This window comes from Delphinus delphis, chromosome 19 (genome assembly GCF_949987515.2).
Source record: "Delphinus delphis chromosome 19, mDelDel1.2, whole genome shotgun sequence".
Taxonomy (NCBI): Eukaryota; Metazoa; Chordata; class Mammalia; order Artiodactyla; family Delphinidae; genus Delphinus; species Delphinus delphis.
Window position 1 is genome coordinate 14,778,982 of NC_082701.1, and position 19,143 is coordinate 14,798,124.

The window sequence follows — 19,143 nt, forward strand, 5'->3', positions numbered from 1 at the left end:
GGCACCGGCTGTCTCCTGGCCTTTCCTGATCAAGTCTGACGCAGCGGATCTCTCAGCGGGATCACTGGGACCGCCTGGGGCAGGGAATGCGCCCGTGTGGCGGGGTTGCCGGTCTCCCCTTGCCCTCAGGCAAGCTCTTTGCCTCGATCACTCAGCGTCCCTAGATGCCCGACGCAGAAGCCTGGTGCTCTTCTCCTGCCGCCGCGGCCGGGGCACTCAAGGCCAGCCGGAGGCCCAAGCTGCCTTTGGCACCGCCTACAACCCCGCCCCTCCAGCGACAGCCCCGCCCAGGCCAACCCCAGCGCGCCCCCAAGCCTGAGCCCCGCCCGATCCCAGACCCGCCCCTAGGCCGGCCCCGCCTCCTGCCCCGCCCCGACCGGAAGAAGCGCCGGCGCCCGGCACTTATAGGGCCGGGAATGGGGGTGCCACCACCGCCTAGATAGCTCTGCGTCTGCGGAGTCCCGGCCGTCGCCGCACTGTTGTCGCGGCGCCCACGCCCCGTCCTCTGCACGCCCGCACCGCCCCCCTGGAGCCGGCCGGACCGGTCAGGAGTCAGGGCCGAGTCCTCGCCATGCCTGCCCGACTGCAGCTGCTGCTGCTGGCGTTGCTGCTGACCAGCCTCCGGGTGAGTGACCGGGAAGGTTGGAGTGGGGAACGGCGCGGGACGGGCCGGGGTCTGAGCCGGGAGCGCGGCGGCGGCGGCCCCAGGTTCCGTGCGCCCGGGCGGAGACGGCGCCTGGAGGGGAGTGGCGGCTTCCTGACCGGCCGGAGTGGCGGCCACGGCCGGCCCCGCCGAGGCGTCCGCCACCCAGGGGCCTCGCGGGCCAGCGCGGCTGTCACGAGCAGCGCCTACCCGGCCGTGTGCTCTCCGGCGCAACTTTGTGTCGTCCTAGCGGCACCTTGGGGTCTCCAGAAGGCCCCGGGCCCTTGGGAGGCCGCCCCACCTGCCGGACCCTTCCCGCCGGTGGGCGCCAACTCGGCCTGGCGGTGGCCGCGGAGGAAGGGCAGAAAGGGCCCTGTAACCAAGGAGAAGGGAATGTCTTGCGTTTGTAATCTTAGCTTGAACTTTTCAAAATGCGAGAACTTTGGGAAACGAATGCCACTGGAAGTGGGTAAGCGTTCTTACCCTAGAGCTTGATTCCGCTTACCTGCCTTGCAGGTCTCTTGGCATTGGAGACAGCGGGCTTCCTTTCGGGCAGCAAGACATCGTTAAGCAGGTTAAGCGGTGGGAATGGTACTCTTGTTTTCAAGACCCCATATGGGACAGCAGTGAAGCCGCTTCGAAACTTTAAACGAAAGACTGTCTCCTCACGGGAGAGCACCGTGGGGCTGTCCAAAAAGTCTTTTCATCTTTTTCTGGAGAGAAGAGCCTGGTTTACATTTATTTAACTTTCAGGCCTTCACTCAGGCTGTGGATTCGGGCACCGTGGCTGGGAGGACATTTTGTGGACAGACATGGCTTTTTTTCCCCTTCTGGTTGGAAGAACCTAAATTAGTGAGTGTTGTTTTTAAAAAAAAAAAAAAAGAAAGAAAACGTATTGTTCAGGATGTGGGTATGGTGCATTGGAGCAGGTTCTGTTTAATGACCTCCACTGTGTACTTTTTAATATGGTGTATCAGGTACCAGGTGTCCAGGTGGAGAATTGACATGTGTATACCTGAGTGCCACAGCATGAACTCTTTGGAGGTTATGCATTTTAGGTAAATAATAGTCCGTGCTCTTGGGGTAACAAGAATTTGGAAACAGCTGAAGTAATACGAGGCCACCTTTTTCAAATTCAGAGTTATTTATTTAAATTAATTTATTAATTTATTTTTGGCTACTTTGGGTCTTTGCTCCTGCACCCAGGCTCTCTCTAGTTGCAGCGAGCGGGGGCTACTCCTTGTTGCAGTGCACAGGTTTCTCATTGGGGTGGCTTCTCTTTATTGCAGAGCACGGGCTCTAGGCGCCTGGGCTTCAGTAGTTGTGGCACGTGGGCTCAGTAGTTTTGGCTCGTGGGCTCTAGAGTGCAAGCTCAGTAGTTGTGGCGCATGGGCTTAGTTACTCCGCGGCATGTGGGATTTTCCTGGACCAGGGCTCGAACCCGTGTCCCCTCCATTGGCAGGCGGATTCTTAACCACTGTGCCACCAGGGAAATCCTGGGGTTTTTTTTAAAGGAAAATTTGTGCACACTTCCCAATAAAACTCATGTCAGTTAAGTTTTCCTTCTGATTGAATTTTTTAAAAATACACTTTCAAAACTGGGGTCAGGTTTTGAACTTGAACATTTCATCTTGGATTGGTTAACTGCTGCCTGGCATCTGTCCACAAATAAGAGTGTAAAGAGAGTGACCAAAATGTATGAAATGGAAATCAGTCATTTCATATCATCAGAGCCTTGTGCATATTGTTTTCTTTGCCACATCTTTTCGTGTGCTATTCTGTCACTGGAGTCTAGTGTTTTAGTTATTGAACAACTTTGGCTAAAGAACCAAAAATAACTATTTAGCCTTAGTTGGGACTATAGTTTCGCTTCATGTAAATATTTCCAAATTGTATTTAGAAATCCAAACTTTTCAGAGTTCATGGTAAAAGAGTCCAACCCTTATCAAAAGGTTATGTTTTAGTGTAACTGCTTTTAAGGGCAAAGGTCAGAATTTCATTCCCAGAATTACCTACCAGTAGAAACTTCGATCCCCAAACATAGTGGGAAGTATTATTTTAAAATTCTAAATGAAATGCATTGCCGAGTTTGCAGTTAAACTAGGCAGCAGTGATGTTGTGCAGAATGTACTGGCTGTAAAATCAGACAAACCTGAGTGCTTTCTGGTCCCTTGGTAGCTGTGTCCTCAGAGTCTTAGAGACTCTGTTTCCTGATCTGTGAAATGGGGACAGCTAACACACTAACAGGTGTGAAGGGATCTGGCTCATCATAGGTAATGTAAATTCTCCTTGCCACCCCCCAAAGGTGTTTTTTACTCTAAGTCATCATTTTTCAGTGTTATACTATGCCTGAGCAAGGAATATTTTTTGATGCTGTTTCTTTTTGATTGATGAAGTAACTAGTGCAGAGGAGGCAGTATTGTGATTTTCCTTCAGTGTGTGTCTGAGCCAGACCTTGACTCACCTGCAAGCTGAGACTCCAGGCTACCGGATCCAAAATGCAGTTATATCGGTGTTACTAAGCACTCAGGGCTGTGTCTTTTTTTAATCCAGAAGGTGCTTATTCAGTCAGTGAGTTTTTCGCCTCCTTCCTGGACCTGGATCTTGTGCCTAATGTTGGTTTGTGTTGCATCATTGCTGCCCTGTGGTCCTCATTGTACAGTGTTTGGGTGTCACTTCTCTCAAGTACCAAAGAGATCTGTGGCACGTGAGGCAGGGTACTTTCTTCAGGGAGAGGATATGCAATTTCTTTTATTCAGCCGATGTTTTGGTTTTAGAGGGGGATAAACAACTTCACGGAGAATTGCAGATCACGTGTGCACAAAAACACACGGAGACATGAGTCTTAACTAGCAATGGCCTTGCTTATCATTTATTCTGATAGTTATCACCTGCATGAATTATCCTCATAGGAGGCATCGAGTATTAATACTGCTGCCACGAGGAGAGTGAGGAGGGAGTTTCATGAAGCTCATGTTCTCAGGACTGCTGATCCTGAAATTAGACTGTAGTTGTGCACGTGCGTTTGTTTTGTTTCATTAACTTGCCTGCCCAGGAGGCTCTCCGCAGTCGTGTGGCTTCTAAGAGCACAAGAGAAAATGTGTATGAGAGTGATTCTTGAGAACGTTCGACGGTAGACCATATTCCCGAATATAAAACCAGTGAGCTATGTAAAGGTTTCTTCATGTCTGAGCAGAACAGTGCCATCTGCATGGGCCTGGGGGTTATAGTTATTTGCATGCCTCCGATGGCGTCTCCATTCTTCAGGTTGAAGAATCATTGGATAACTATTTCATTTTCATTGGAAACCTCTTTGGTTTGGGGAATCCACAGTAATCCTTAGGCTTAATATTGTGGATGTTTTATAATGATCAGATGTTCTCCCTAAAGAGATGATATAGGGGAGAAAAGCCTAATGTATCATTTTGATGGATTCTGTTTTTATTATGCACTCATAACTCGGGGCCTGTAACCTAGCAATATGATTAGAGTATGAGGCTGGCTTAAAAAATAGGGACAGTGAATCATAGTCTGTGAATAATAAACATGCTGGTTGGCTATATTTCCCAGGGGCTGGGGATTTTTTTTTTCCTATCTTTACCTATATCCCATGTTTGGTTTCAGACTTTGCTGCCTCAGAGCAACACATGCTCAGAGATATTTAAATGAGTGAGTGCACCAGACCACATACGGACTGGGAAAAGTAGAACTTAAAGTGTGCCCCCCCCCCCACTAGATACCATACAAAAACAAACAAAAAATCCCAAGGTCCTTGCTTACATGACTTTTAAAAATTTTAAGTTCCTTTTACACAGTCTCTGCATCACTTCTGATTATCTTATGATCTTCATGTACAAAGACACAGCAAGTCGAACAGTGTAAAAATGTGTTCTGTATATATTTTATTTATTTAATTATTTATTTAAAAATATTTTTTGTCTGTGTTGGGTCTTCGTTGCTGTGTGCGGGCTTTCTCTAGTTGCGGGGAGTGGGGGCTACTCTTTGTTGCTGCACGCAGGCTTCTCACTGCGGTGGCTTCTCTTATTGTGGAGCACAGGCTCTAGGCGCGGTGGGCTTCAGTAGTTGTGGCACGCGGGCTTCAGTAGTTGTGGCACGTGGGCTCAGTAGCTGTGGCTCGCGGGCTCAGTAGCTGTGGCTCACGGGCTCGGTAGCTGTGGCTCACGGGCTCTAGAGCACAGGCTCAGTAGTTGTGGCGCACGGGGGCTTAGTTGCTGCGTGGCACGTGGGATCTTCCCGGACAAGGGCTCGAACCCATGTCCCCTGCATTGGCAGGCGGATTCTTAACCACTGCGCCACTAGGGAAGTCCCTGTGTTCTGTATTTTTGTTCAGTTTTTTTTTTTTTCACAGAATGTCTCCTGTGACCTGTTAGGAAATGTTCTGAGTGCACCATTGCATTTGTCACTTTCAGTAGCACCTTAGTAAACCGTCATCCACTCAGAAAGCATTTGAGCCTTCTGTGCCCAGAACCAGGTTAGGGACTGGGGTCCTAGCTGAGCAGGGTTGATGTGGTAATAAGCCATGCTTTGCCTGGTGATCACCCTACTGGGGTCATATGGGTTCTTTCCAATTTTTCCACTATTATAAGAAAGGTGATTTCCTTTTCTTCAAATCTTTTGTGTGTTTGGTGTTTTCTGTAGGATAACATGGGAAGATTTGAAAATAAATCTCTCAGAGTATTATCATATTTGTCGTAATAAAGAAAAAAGAAAGAATAGATAGTCTAAATTTTTTTAAAACGCACAACATATCTATAATTCTATTACCCAAACATTACCTCTATTAACAGCTTTATTGAGCTATAATTCACATAGCATACAATTCACCCATTTAAAATATACAGTTCAATGACTTTTAGTATATTCACAGAATTGTGCAACCACCACCACTATCAATTTTATGATATTTTCGTCATCCCCAAAAGAAGCTCCATACCCATTAGCTGTCACTCCCCATTTCCCACAAACCTCCCAGCCCCTGGTAACCACTGATCTACATTTGTCTCTGTAGATTTGCCTGTTCTGGACATTACATATAAATGAAATCATGCTACATGTGGTCTTTCGTGTCTGGCTTCTTTCACTTAGCGTAATGTTTTCAAGGTTCATCCATGTTGTAGCCTGTATCGGTGCTTTGTTCCTTTTTATTGATGAATAAATATTCCATCATGTGGATATACCACATTTTGTTCATCCGTTCTTCATCTGATGGACATTAGAGTTTCCCCTTTTTGGCTGTTATGAATAATGCTGCTGTGAACATTTGGGTACAGATTTTTGAATGGCCATGGATTTTCATTTTTCTTGGGTATATACCCAAGAGTGGGATTTCTGGGTCATGCGGTAACCCTCTGTCTAACCTTTTGAGGAACTAGCAAACTTTTCCAAAGCAGCTGCACTATTTTACATTCCCACCCGCAGTGTAGGAGGGTTCCAATTTCTCTACATCCTCCCCAACACTTGACATATATATATTTTTAAAGTCAAGTTAGTTTTATTGTCTTGTAACAGTCTAACATATAAATCTTAGCTCTGACATAAAGATGCCCAACACTTGATATTATCTGTCTTTTTTATTATAGTTATCCTAGTGGTGGTGAAGTTGTAACTCCTTAGTTTTGGTTTGCATTTCTCTGATGACTAGTCTACTCATATCTTTTTTTTTTTTTTAATTCTTGGCTGCGTTGGGTCTTCGTTGCTGCGCGCGGGCTTTCTCTAGTTGTGGCGAGGGGGGGCTACTCTTCATTGCGGTGAGCGGGCTTCTTATTGCGGTGGCTTCTCTTGTTGCAGAACACGGGCGCTAGAGCACAGGCTCAGTAGTTGTGGCACAAGGGCTTAGTTGCTCCGCAGCATGTGGGATCTTCCTCGACCAGGGCTCGAACCCATGTCCCCTGCATTGGCAGGCGGATTCTTAACCGCTGAGCCACCAGGGAAGCCCTCATATCTTGATATATGTCCTTCTAGACAATTTTTATGTGCACATATTTGCAGAGATAATGTTTTTCTTCCCCAAACTGGAATATAACATGGATCTTTCTGTGTCAGTAAATTTAATTCTACAACATTATTCTCACTGGCTGTGTGATACTTCTGTGAAAGAGTATACTGTAATTTGACCATTCAACCATTTAAATATTGAGGCTGTTTTTAATTTTCATTACTATAAACAATTGTGATAAACCTTACTGCTAAACTCTTGAGCCCTTCTTAACTGCTTAATTATTTCCTTGGGATAAATTCCTAGAACTGGAATTTGCTTGTCATATGTACTCTTTTACAGTCCCCTCCTCCAGCCCCCAAGCAATATTAGATGTTTTAAAAAGCACAGAACTAACCTTAAATTGGTTTCATGATAGCCACTTTAAAGTAAGCTGTTTTCTTTTAGCAGGGTGGATTTTAAGTCTGAAAGTGGAATGTTTAGGTTTTATTTTGCTTATATTTTGAAGACCTGAATAACCACAACAGTTTCTTTATGACACCCTATGTACCTAAAAGCTATTGAGAAAATGTTTTATTCTGATTTGTTAATAGCTTGTTTGCATGCAGGGTCCTTTGGTCTGCAGTGGTTTCAGATCAGCTTTCTAGCAGATGTGGCTCCCATGAGCACTCTGAAATACCTTGGGATAATTCTGTGTTTGGTTTTGAGGGTAGCCCACCCCCTGCAGAAAAGATTATTATTATTTTGGCCGTGCCACGCAGGTTGCAGGATCTTAGTTCCCTGACCAGGGGCTGAACCTGGACCACGGCAGTGAAAGCACTGAGTCCTGACCACTGGACTGCCAGGGAATTCCCAAGATTCTTTTGATAGTTGGTTATGAGGCCATTTAAAATTTTGACTCAAGACTGTTCATAAATCAAAAGTTGATGCATTGTTTGTCTCTTTCGGAAGCCATAGTTCTTAAAACATATAGCTTGTCCATACAGCTGATTTTCCTAGCAAAATGAACATACCACTTGACAATAAAGTAAAATATTTGTTGGCGTCTTGTTTTGTTTTTCCCACAAACGTACCTGGACGTACTCATCCAAAAGAATGTTGTCTCTTTCAAAATAATAACCCCTTCAGGGTCAATGTTCATGTCAAACAAATTAGTCTTTTTTTTTTTTAACTTTTTTTTAAACTTCATTTAATAATTCAACGTTAAAATGAATAAAAGAGCCCTAAAAAGGCAAATATTTATTATTAAGCCTATTATCCTTACACAATTCCTTCTGGTCTCTGCTTGAATATAACTTTGACGTGGTCCACACTGAAGTTTTGACCAACACTGTTATTACCCAGCTTGACTGCACACTTTATCGAGGCCACTTGGATTCTTGGTTGTTTCTAAAAACCAGTGAGAGACTTTCTACCACTTAGCGGATTCAAAAGTATGTTCTTTGAAGGTAATTTCCAAAACATTCCAGATGTATTGTGAGCAGTGGGAACATGTATGGATAAATGTTTAGCTTCCCGTCAGAGTACGTTAGACTCCTAGAAGGGATCTTGCTGGTTTAGACCAATAAGTCTTAATATTTTCCCCACCCCACCCCCACATAAGGAATGGGATGCATGACCACAGTGCGAGCAGGTTAGAACCTTCAAAGGTGGTATTTTGGGGCACGTACCACCCTCACTCAGGCATCACCCTGCCCTCGCAAGTTGAACAGTCACTGCTCTGCTGTGTTCCCAGAGCACAGAGATGAGGAAGCTGAGGCCAGACAGTGCCGGTGACCTGTCCATGGTCATGCACCAGTGGCAGAACTGAGCCCTGAATCTGATCCTTCCGCTTCCCTTTGAAGAGCAGCCCCTGCAGTGCTTATGTCCTGGTACATCTGTTAGAACAAATAAGTCCAGATACCCCAGTCACACCTGAGGAGGTGGCCAAGCCATGTTACAGGGAGAGATGGGATCTAGGGAAGGACCAGAAGAGAAGAAAGTAGGCGTTCCTGTAAGCTTGGGGAAATGCTCAGACGAGCATTGTTCCTTCCAGGAGAGTCGCAGCCTCTTACCCTTTGTTTCAGTCAGAGAAAGATGCAGATTTGGGATGGAAATACTGCTTTACCCTGAGCATCTCCATCAGGGATATCAACCGAATCCGGCAGTCACGGGGAGAATGCAGGTTAAGAGGCCCTTACACCAAGTTCTCAGTTTAAGCTCTTTTCTTTGCTTGAGGTCTAATAATATCCAAGCAGGTGCATGTTTTTCAGTAAGATCTTGCTCCGAAATGTTTCTGGAATAGTAAAACCGAAAGTTCATGTCTTCGAAGCCTTTAACCAAAGTTTCTTTTCCATACTGCAGTCACAGCCTTCGACAAGGGATCCTGAAAAGATAGAACTCTTTAATGATCAGGCCGGGTCTGGGGTGTTCGCCTTTGCAGAGGCCCCACCTCCCACCAAGTGCTGGCACCAGGAAGTGGGTATATGATGACAGGAGAGAGAGTAGCCTTGGCCCTTGGGCCACAATAGAGGGACCTCAGTTAGCTCAGGTGGGTCTCAGGAGAGGGTAGTGAGGGAGAGAGAAGGAGGCCAGGAAAGTGCCCTGCATGGGGATGGTGCACTTCTCTTGCTGGTTTGTCCTAGAGGGCAGGGACTGTGTTTTGCTTACCTTTGCATCCTCTCTGGCATTTAGCACGGTGAGTCGGTCCTCGTACCCCCTGTAGTACTCAGCAAGTATTGATTGAATTTCTCTTTGAGGCTCTTGAAGACCAATAAGACAAGGAGCTCTTTTATCATCAGGCGACGTGGGCTGTGGATTTGCCGGGGGATAAGGAAAATGTTGCTTTAGCTGTAATCTGTATTCTTTAGTGAGATCTTATCAACAGCGTTTCTTTCTACACAATGAGAGGGTTTCCTGGATACTTGCTTGGGTGGACATGACCCCCAGTGTGTGGTGCTCTCTTGATAGGCTCCTCATATCAGTCATGAGATTAATTTTCCCACCGCCAGACCCCAGGAGATAAATGGTCTGTGATTATTCCAAGGCAGCTTCATTTTTTACTCAGCATGATGTTTCACTATTAAAAAATGAACCTTGATCCAGGGTTGTCCTCTTCTGTATTAAACATGATTTCCCTAGTTAGTAGGCTAATTTATAATTATCATTCAAAACCACCCCTTCCCTCAGTGGATTATTTTCCCTGTCTATTTCAGATGAGGGAATCATTGTTTGTCCAGGCTGCGGGAATGTTTGTCATGGAAACCGGATTTTTTTTGTACATTATCTGAACAAATAGTGCCGTCAGATCCCTCGAACCTGACATTGTCATTGATCTCCGGTTGGGTCAGAGGACTTTGTTGACCAAACTAAGTCAGATCTCCTTCCTCTTAAAGCAAATGACCCGTGATTCCTGAGGGGCCTCCAGGAGAGAGAGAAACACCTGTCTGGGAGGCCACAGCTGCAACCGGGAATGTGTTACTTGAGGCGGTGCTTCTCCACCCCGGCTGACTGAGTCACCTGCGGACCTTTTAAAATACCCTATGCCAAGGTCCCACCTCAGCTGAATGAAATCAGAATCTCTAGGAGTGGAGGTCGGCATCCTTTCTTTAAAAAAGAAAAAAAAATTTTTAAACCCCAGATGATTCTAACATGCAGCCAGGTTGAGGCCATCAAGTAAGTCCTATTCCTTTGTCCTGGACACAGCCATTGTGTCCACCTGTGCCCTGTGATGTCACAGAGCCCTGGACGAAACCAGAGCCAGCCTTTGGCTTTTTTTCCGGAGAAGTTAGGACGGATACATTCTTCTAGTTAGTGGCAGAACTAGAAATAGAGAACCTAGCATTATGTGTCTTCTAGTATACTATGTTGCCCAACTTTTAAAGAACAAGTAATTCCAGACAGATGGATATGTATGTGTTTTTGAGTACTAACTACTGAATTTGCTTTTTTAAAAAATCAGCTTTAACTGATAACTGACCTTAAACTCAAATACGCTTAGTTACTGAATTATAAGATGTTTGGAATTATTTAAAGTTCCACTTATGCTTATTTATTATTTTTGCCTTCTCCATGCATTAGGAGGCCTAAGGAATCCAAACAATACTTTTCCAGGTTCCTTCACATACCCTGGTGGGTCAAATCATCCTTCAAGTTTGAAAAGAGCCTTCTCTAGCCAGAGTGAAGTAGCTAAGGGGAGTGGGTATGGGAGAAATTTGTGGAAGGAGTAAGTTGGACAGTTAAAGTACAAGAACGAAGCATATAAACAAAAAGGGGATTTCTTATCAGGATGAGAATATGTACGTTGGAAGCAGGTCGCCGGAGGGTCCAGCTTGTGATGCTCTCCTTCCCCTTTCTGTGTGAGACCTGGGTATCTGGACGGTCACCGGCATCGCAGCCTGCAGGGTTTTTACTGCAGGTGCACCGTTGGAAGGCCGCACTGCAGAAGGCCCTGCAGGAGACGGCCGGTCCCCGTTTCAGCCGCTGCACCTCGGTTATGACTCAAAGAATCCTAAGAGCTGGTTTAGAAAAAAGAGGAAACTCACTTCTAAAACTCACATGGACTGGGCTGGACCAGATCTAAACTCTGCTGGAACCATGTTGACAAAGGTTCGTAGAACTGGAAGGTCACCCTTTGAAGTCAGCCTCTTTCCTTGGCCGCCCCACACGGCTTGTGGGATCTTAGTTCCCCGACCAGGGATCAAACCCGCATCCCCTGTATTGCAAGGCAGATTCTTAACCGCTGGACTACCAGGGAAGTACATATATATATATATATATATATATATATATATATATATAAAACTTTTACAAACAAAATTAAATAGTTTTTTTCTATTGTGGAAGTATTTATAAGATCTCCAGATAAATTCAAGTACTGCAAGAAAGGCATAAAGCCAGGTTTAGGGCATCTGCCCTCGAAGGCACCGCCTCCCTCTGAACAATCCAGTGACCTCATCCAGTCATTCTGTTAAGAGTTCATTTTCCACTTGCTGTGGTCTGGTTTTGCAAAGAAGAAAACGGTTTTCTTTACACAGAGAGATTAAGAACAAGTTTATCTGTAGTTTTGGTACTCGAACAGGGGACCAAACCACAGCTGCTTCTAAAACCAACCCTATGTCATCCTTATCTGATGGTTCAGTATTTGGAAGTCTCTGGGGCTTTTGGTGAGGGGGGCGGGGTGGGGGGAGTTTAATCACTTACCCGATTTGTGGTTTGGAGAAGAACAGAGATCTCCCTTTTGGTTTAGGAGGTGGTTGGCTTTAGAGTCTATGGCAAGTACATGTACTTGAGAGTCACCCACGTCCTCCTGAATAACATTAGTCGATTTCTATGGTGTTTCTTTTCCCCCACCCTGAACCTTAAAGTGAATCAGATTATGACTAATTTCCAGTGTTGCAATAGTTAAAGATGAGTGGGGACACTGGGATGTTGAAAGACCAGGATCGGGCATGACTGTGTTCAAAGGCATCAAGACTTCTAAACTCTCATTCTCATGTGGGTTTTGAGCACGTTTTGATTGGTTGGAGGCCAGAAGAATCTACAGTAAAGCGTGAGGAGAGGTGAGGGCCTGCTAAGCCATGGATCGTCATGCTTCTGAGCTACAGGGCACATCCAACCCAGTCTTCTTTTTTTTTTTTAATAAATTTATTTATTTATTTATTTTTGGCTGCATTGGGTCTTCGTTGCTACGCGCCAGCGTTCTCTAGTTGCGGCGAGCATGGGCTACTCTTCGTTGCGGTGTGCAGGCTTCTCATCGCGGTGGCTTCTCTTGTTGTAGAGCACGGGCTTCTAGGCGCACGGGCTTCAGTAGTTGTGGCACATGGGCTCAGTAGTTGTGGCTCACGGGCTCTAGAGCGCGGGCTCAGTAGTTGTGGCGCACAGGCTTAGTTGCTCTGCGGCATGTGGGATCTTCCCGGACCAGGGCTCAAACCCGTGTCCCCTGCATTGGCAGGCGGATTCTTAACCACTGTGCCACCAGGGAAGTCCCTAACCCAGTCTTCTTACTTTATAGAATCAGAAACTGATGCCCAGAGAAGTTTAATGACTTGCTCAGAGCCCAAACCAGGACACATATTCCTGTGGCCTGTCTCATTGTCTTTCAGCTTCCCTGGTCCAAAAAACATCTGTTGAGCATGTGCCAGGCTCGTGGGGATACCTTGGGGTTTTTTTACTTGGAGTTTAAGTTTTTTTGTTTTTTTTTTTGGCTGTGCCACGCAGCATGTGGGATTTTTAGTTCACCAACCAGGGAACAAACCCGCGCCCTCAACGGTGAAAGCGCAGAGTCCTAACCACTGGACCTCCAGAGAATTCCCTTAACTTGGAGTTTAAAGGATGATTAGCAGGTTTTGGGGTTGCATGAGCATAGGATAGGCCAAGGAGTGAGCAGAAGGCCTGAGCAGGGAAGTGTGGGCTCAGAATCTTAAGGAACTGCTCTGGGCACGGCCCGGGCTTGCTGCCAGGTCAGCTTCTGGAAGGCAGAGTCATGGAACCTGCCGTCTTTCCCCCGGTATTACACTGTTTCTCTGCTAGATGGTAAACTCCTTGAAGGCAGGAGTCTTATAGGCCTTGAGGCTCCAGCACCTCATGCAAAACAGGACCCTTCTTTCTGTGTATCTGTAGGAGAAAAGAGTCCAGTGTGGGGTGGGGTTGAAATAGGTGAACCAGCAAGTTAGTTGGATGTAGAAGAGTCAGTCAACAGGAAGAAGTGTGAACCGGGGAGTGCCTGGAAGAGACTGATAAATACTGCATGTGCTTGCCAACCTGCCTGAGGAACGTGAGCCTGTGATCCGGGACTAAACGTTGATCCCTGAGGTTAGTGCCCACTGGATTTCTGCCGCCTGCAGCAACACTAGCCCTGGAAGTGACTGCAGGTACTGCAGAGAGGGAGCCCCCCGGAAAGGAGAAAGAGAGGAGGGGGCCTGCTTCACTCCTTCCGAGGGGACTTTGTGATCCCGTGCGTGGTGTCTGGACCGAGAAGTCGCTCAGAGGAGGGGTCTCGAAAGCAAGAGACCTTGCGTTGGAGGTTGTTCTATAGGCCACATTTCACCACAAAACCAGCATTGTTGGGCCTCCCTGGTGGCACAGTGGTTGAGATGCAGGGGACACGGGTTCGTGCCCCGGTCCGGGAAGATCCCACATGCCGTGGAGCGGTTAGGCCCGTGAGCCATGGCCGCTGAGCCTGCGCGTCCAGAGCCTATGCTCCGCAACGGGACAGACCACAACAGTGAGAGGCCCGCGTATCGCAAAAAAAAAAAAAAAGAAGCCAGCATTGTTAAACTCCCCCACGAAGTTTCAGCGTGTTATGCTCCTGTTCAGCTGTAAACCGGCTAAGCAACACTAGTCTGACGTTAGTATCAATGAAAACACCAGAAAAGACTCACCTGGGGTGTGAACACAGGCTGGTATATCTAACGCTTCGGCTTCGAGGAGCGTTTTTCCCTCCGATCTGCTTTCACACCTGTGTGAACAGCGTGCCCTCCTGCTTTCTGTGAGCTGCATAGGAAACAATAAAACATGGATTTTGTGGCTCACTCCGTACAAGTACACACTCGGCCTTCTTTTATTTTTTGCCACATAGCACGGCTTTCAGTATCTTAGTTCCCTGACCGGGGAGCGAACCTGTGTCCCCTGTAGTGGAAGCGCGAAGTCCTAACCACTGGACCGCCAGGGAATTCCACACACACTCGGCCTTCTGTCTGCTTCCCCAGCCCCTCCTTGTCCCATTCCCCGCTCTGCTTTCTCTCTCCAGCAGCACTGGTCTGATAGGTCCTCGAACACAGCAAATTATTTTTAGTCTCAGGGCTTTCACATAGGCTGTTTCCTCTGCCCAGGAAATTCTTCCCTTCCTTCTCCCGTTCCTGTAGATCTTAACTCAGATGTTACTCCTTCAGAAAAACCATTGACGCTGTGATCCACACCCCCTCACATGAGACCAGATTGGCTTCTCCTTTTATTCTCTTATGGTCTCTTTCATAGCACTTACTGCAATTTGCTATTCTGTTTGTGTGACATTTTTACTGCTGTGATCCCTTATTAGAGTATAAGCTCCATGAGGGCAAGAATCAGATCACTGTTGTGATTAGATCCTAGGGTCTTACACAACTCTTGATTAATCAGCATCACAAGAACTGACACTTATGTGATGCTCACTGTACACTAAGAGCTTTACATATATTAACTCATTACGCATATTAACTCAACACTCCTTTGAAGTCGGTATTATTGTTGTCCCCCATTTTACAGGTGAGAAAACCAAGGCACAGGGAGGTAAGTGACTGCCCTTCTAGCAGCCACATTATATTGCCCAGGCACTAAAAATGAAACTTAACAAATATATGTTGAATTGTTCAGCATCTTCAGAAAATGAGGGCGACTACGTAAGTGAGTTTCCAGGTAATTCAAATACAGTCCTAGAACTTGTAACGTAGTACCATTTGGTGAAAACCTTTTCAGCAGTTATACTCTTCTTCCTTCTTAAACACCACAAGCCAAACCTATTTTAACCTTGTCTTAATTATTCTAGATTGTCAGCACCAGCTCTTACACTATCGCTGTCTGCCCACCAGAGTAAGAGATGGGGAACAATTGAGGTCTGGGGCAGAGTGGATAATCAGGTTTTGAGTTTTGTTTACTTTCTGATGGTATCTTTGGCCAGCACCAATTTTTTTTAATAAAATGATCTTCCCTAATATTTACATGACTCTTGTCTTTGACATTCTTAATATTTATTTTTCTTTGCAAGCATTCAAAGGGATATTGCTGTTCCTTAGTTTTCAAAAAAAAAAAAAAAAGATTTGGAAGCTTAGCCACCTTGCCCCACAGTTCAGATACCCACGGAAGCCAGTCTTCTGACCTGGAGAAGTTGGCATTGAGATTGGGTGACCTCCAGATGAGGCAGAAGACTGACAGGGACGGCGACTTTACGAAGAGAGGTCCCTGGGAGAATGGAGCCTGTTGGTGGTAGGGCATGTCCTGTTGAAGCCTGTCCCCTCCCCTCTCCTGGCCCTGGACAGCCGTTTTTCCTTTCTCCAGAGGGAGTTCTGTCCTTCTTGGTGTCTGGAAGGGATTCCTCCTTGAACCCAAAGGCGTGGTATCTCCTTGCTGGTAATTCTTTCCTGCTCCTGTTTCCCTCCTACCCTTGATGAGCTGGAGGAAGCAGCATCCTTCCATCTCAGCCAGTTTCTCAGTCCTCAGTTTTCACACCACAACTCCATAGGTTTGGTTGTGCCAACAGTCTTCCAACCAGTTTCTGACGCTTTCCTGTCTCTGTCCAAGTGTGTGAAAGTTGCATTGGGATGTTTACATTTGCCTCTCAGAGGAGCCTGGAAAATAGAAACCTATGCTGAGGGACTTCCCTGGTGGTGCAGTGGTTAAGAATCCGCCTGCCAATGCGGGGGACACGGGTTCGAGCCCTGGTCCGGGAAGATCCCACATGCCGCAGAGCAACTAAGCACGTGCATCACAACTGCTGAAGCCCGCGTGGCTAGAGCCCGTGCTCTGCAACGAGAGAAGCCACCGCAATGAGAAGACCGCGCACCGCAGCAAAGAGTAGACCCCGCTCGCTGCAACTAGAGAAAGCCTGTGCGCATCAGTGAAGACCCAATGCAGCCAAAAATAAATAAATTTATTTAAAAAAATAAGGAAACCTATGCTGAGATTATGGAAATCCTGTGGCATGAGATTTTATTTTTTCTTATTTATTTATTCAAAATTTGTTTTATTGAAGTATAGTTGATTTACGATGTTATGTTAGTTTCTACTGTACAAAAGAGTGATTCAGTTATATATATACTTTTTTCATATTCTTTTCCATTATGGTTTATCACAGGATATTGAATATAGTTCCCTGTGCTATACAGTAGGATCTTGTTGTTTATAAGATTTTCTTTCCCATGAAAAAGTCGATATTCAGACCCATATTTCCTTCTTTTTTTTCGAGCATCTTATTCCTGCTAAGTGAAGCAGTCACAGCTCACTGCGTGAGGCTCATTGGTGTATGTATGTCATTAAAATGGTCCTTGCTGTTCAAAGCTAGACCTTGTTGTCCCATGCTAATCAGTAATGTGCGTTTCCTTGGCACTGGCATGAAAAGAATGACTCGCTTCATCAAAGGAATGGGCAGTGGCCACTGTATCATCATCATCATCAAAGAGCACTTTTTTTAAGCCTTTAGAACTGGGCTGGATAAATGTATTGCAGGAATTTTTTTTTATGGTGGCTAAGTCTGTGACCTTTGACTTTCTGTGATGTTATCCCCGCCCACTTAGATCTACAGTGAGATCTCAGCAATTTTTATCCAGAGCATTTTTTTAAAGACCCCACCCTGTATAATTCGCAGTGCCTTTTGGCATATTGGGTGTCTGTGTAGAATCTACAAATGACCAATTTGGTGTCTCATCCAAAAGATCCTACCCCCATATCAGAGGAGAGTGCAGATCTCCATCTGCCCCAGCAGGACAGCTCAGCAGGGTTGAGCCCCAGGCCTCAAGTAATTGAAGCTTATGTTTCTCAGAGAGCCATGATTTAAAGCAGTGAAATTACAGTGTGGTGTAGTGGGCAGAGGTCCAGAAGGGGAAGCAGAGACCGTGGCTCCAGTCCTGTGTCTACAGTTAAGTGTCCGTGGCGCCTTGGGATAGTCCCTTCACCTCTCTGGACCTTGACTTCCTCCTCTGTGAACTGAGAGGTTTGGGTAAGGTGATCTGCAGTTATTTTCATCTCTGAAGTTACGTATCCCAGAAGCTGTAAACAGCCCTTCCTGTTTGCTCTGGGGCAGGTGGCGTGGTGGACTGGGCCAGCAGGGCAGTGGGTGATCTTCAGATGTACTTCAGACAGTGGGGCTTCTGGCTAGGGCGAGTCAGTCTGGCCAGGTAGCTCACCTTCAGCCATGTTTCATAGTGTTTGACTCCCATTATAAAGCTCGGCAGCATCTGGCAAGCATAGGTGGCAATTATGTCACCAATGCAGTTGTTTGTAGATAATTTTTATTTAACTAGAGCATTTATCCACTTTCTACTCAACCCCTTCCATTCCCCATCCCCCCAAAAGAAATCTCTCACCAAGTGTAAAGAGCAAAATTGACAGTTTCAGATTAGTTGCTATTATCAGGACTGAAAAATTTGGTATCTAATTGAGTCTTTTCTTCTTCCCCTTGGGGTTTTTGTATGAAGACTTCCTAATAATAGGTTTAACTGCAGTTGAATAAACATGCTCAAATGGATCAAATCTGGCTTTTTGTAAGGCAGGTAGTCCCTTTATGAATTTACGGTCTAAGTTAGACCTTTACTAGTGTAGTTTGTTTACGATGCTACTCCATTAAGGTAAGTGAGCCTAATAGGTTTCTCAGTTTTTACAAGGCCTGAATTGCTGCTGTTTCCCTGCAATGAAGACAACAAAATAATAGTGGCAAGACGCGCATTCTAAATCGCAACCTCAGGGCTTCCCTGGTGGTCCAGTGGTTAAGACTCCATGCCTCCACTGCAGGGGTCACAGGTTCAATCCCTGGTCAGGGAACTAAGATCCCACTTGCTTCATGGTATGGCCAAAAAAAAAAAAAAAACTCAACCACTAAATGATGGTGAAACCTTGGGTTTTAGTTTTTTTAAATTATTATTAATTAATTAATTTATTTATTTTATTTTTGGCTGTGTTGGATCTTCATTGCTGCACACAGGCTTTCTCTAGTTGTGGTGAGCAGGGGCTACCCCTCGTTGCTGTGCACAGGCTTCTTATTGTGGTGGCTTCTCTTGTTGTGGAGCACGGGCTCTAGACCCGTGGGCTTCAGTAGTTGTGACATACAGGCTCAGTAGTTGTGGCTCATGGGTTCTAGAGTGCAGGCTCAGTAGTTGTGACTCATGGGCTTAGCTGCTCCGCAGCACGTGGGATCTTCCCGGACCAGGGCTCGAACCCGTGTCCCCTGCATTGGCAGGCGGAGTCTTAACCACTGTGCCACCAGGGAAGTCCCTGGGTTTTAGTTTTAATATTATAAAATGCTTGAGGGGACTTCCCTGGTGGCGCAGTGGTTGAGAGTCTGCCTCCAATGCAGGGGACACGGGTTCGAGCCCTGGTCCGGGAAGATCCCACATGCCACGGAGCAACTAGGCCCGTGAGCCATGATTACTGAGCCTGCGCGTCTGGAGCCTGTGCTCCGCGACAAGAGAGGCCGCGATAGTGAGAGGCCCGCGCACCGCAATGAAGAGTGGCCCCCACTTGCCGCAAATGGAGAAAGCCCTCGCGCAGAAACGAAGACCCAACACAGCCATAAATAAATAAATAAATAATTTTAAAAATTAAAAAAATAATAATAATGAATAAAATAAAATGCTTGAGGACCTTAGGGATGTGATGCCACCCTAAGAACGAGGGCTTGGTTCCTTGTGGTGAAAGGTCTCCTGTAGCGCCTTTCATGCCCAAGTGTATTTCCTCCTCCCTTGGTGTCGATATAAGTTGATGGCAGAGAGACCGTGAAGACAAATGGAACTGCCAGCTGCTTGAACTTAGACTCTTAGCCTGGGGCCCAGAACCAGTTGGGGAAGTATCTTCACCTGTTGTGAAATTAGCATACCTT

The 19,143-nt window shown here is 46.1% G+C and overlaps 1 protein-coding gene across 1 annotated transcript in view; it reads left to right on the forward strand.

Annotated features, from left to right (window-relative positions):
- The first annotated feature begins 416 nt into the window (after positions 1-416).
- The window catches only part of ERN1 (endoplasmic reticulum to nucleus signaling 1), an 83,028-nt gene continuing 64,301 nt past the window's right edge, over positions 417-19,143 (forward strand). Inside the window, exon 1 of the mRNA XM_059996663.1 lies at positions 417-625. Coding sequence (XP_059852646.1) covers positions 572-625 — 54 coding nt within the window. The 5' untranslated portion in view covers positions 417-571. The remainder of the gene's footprint in view (positions 626-19,143) is intronic.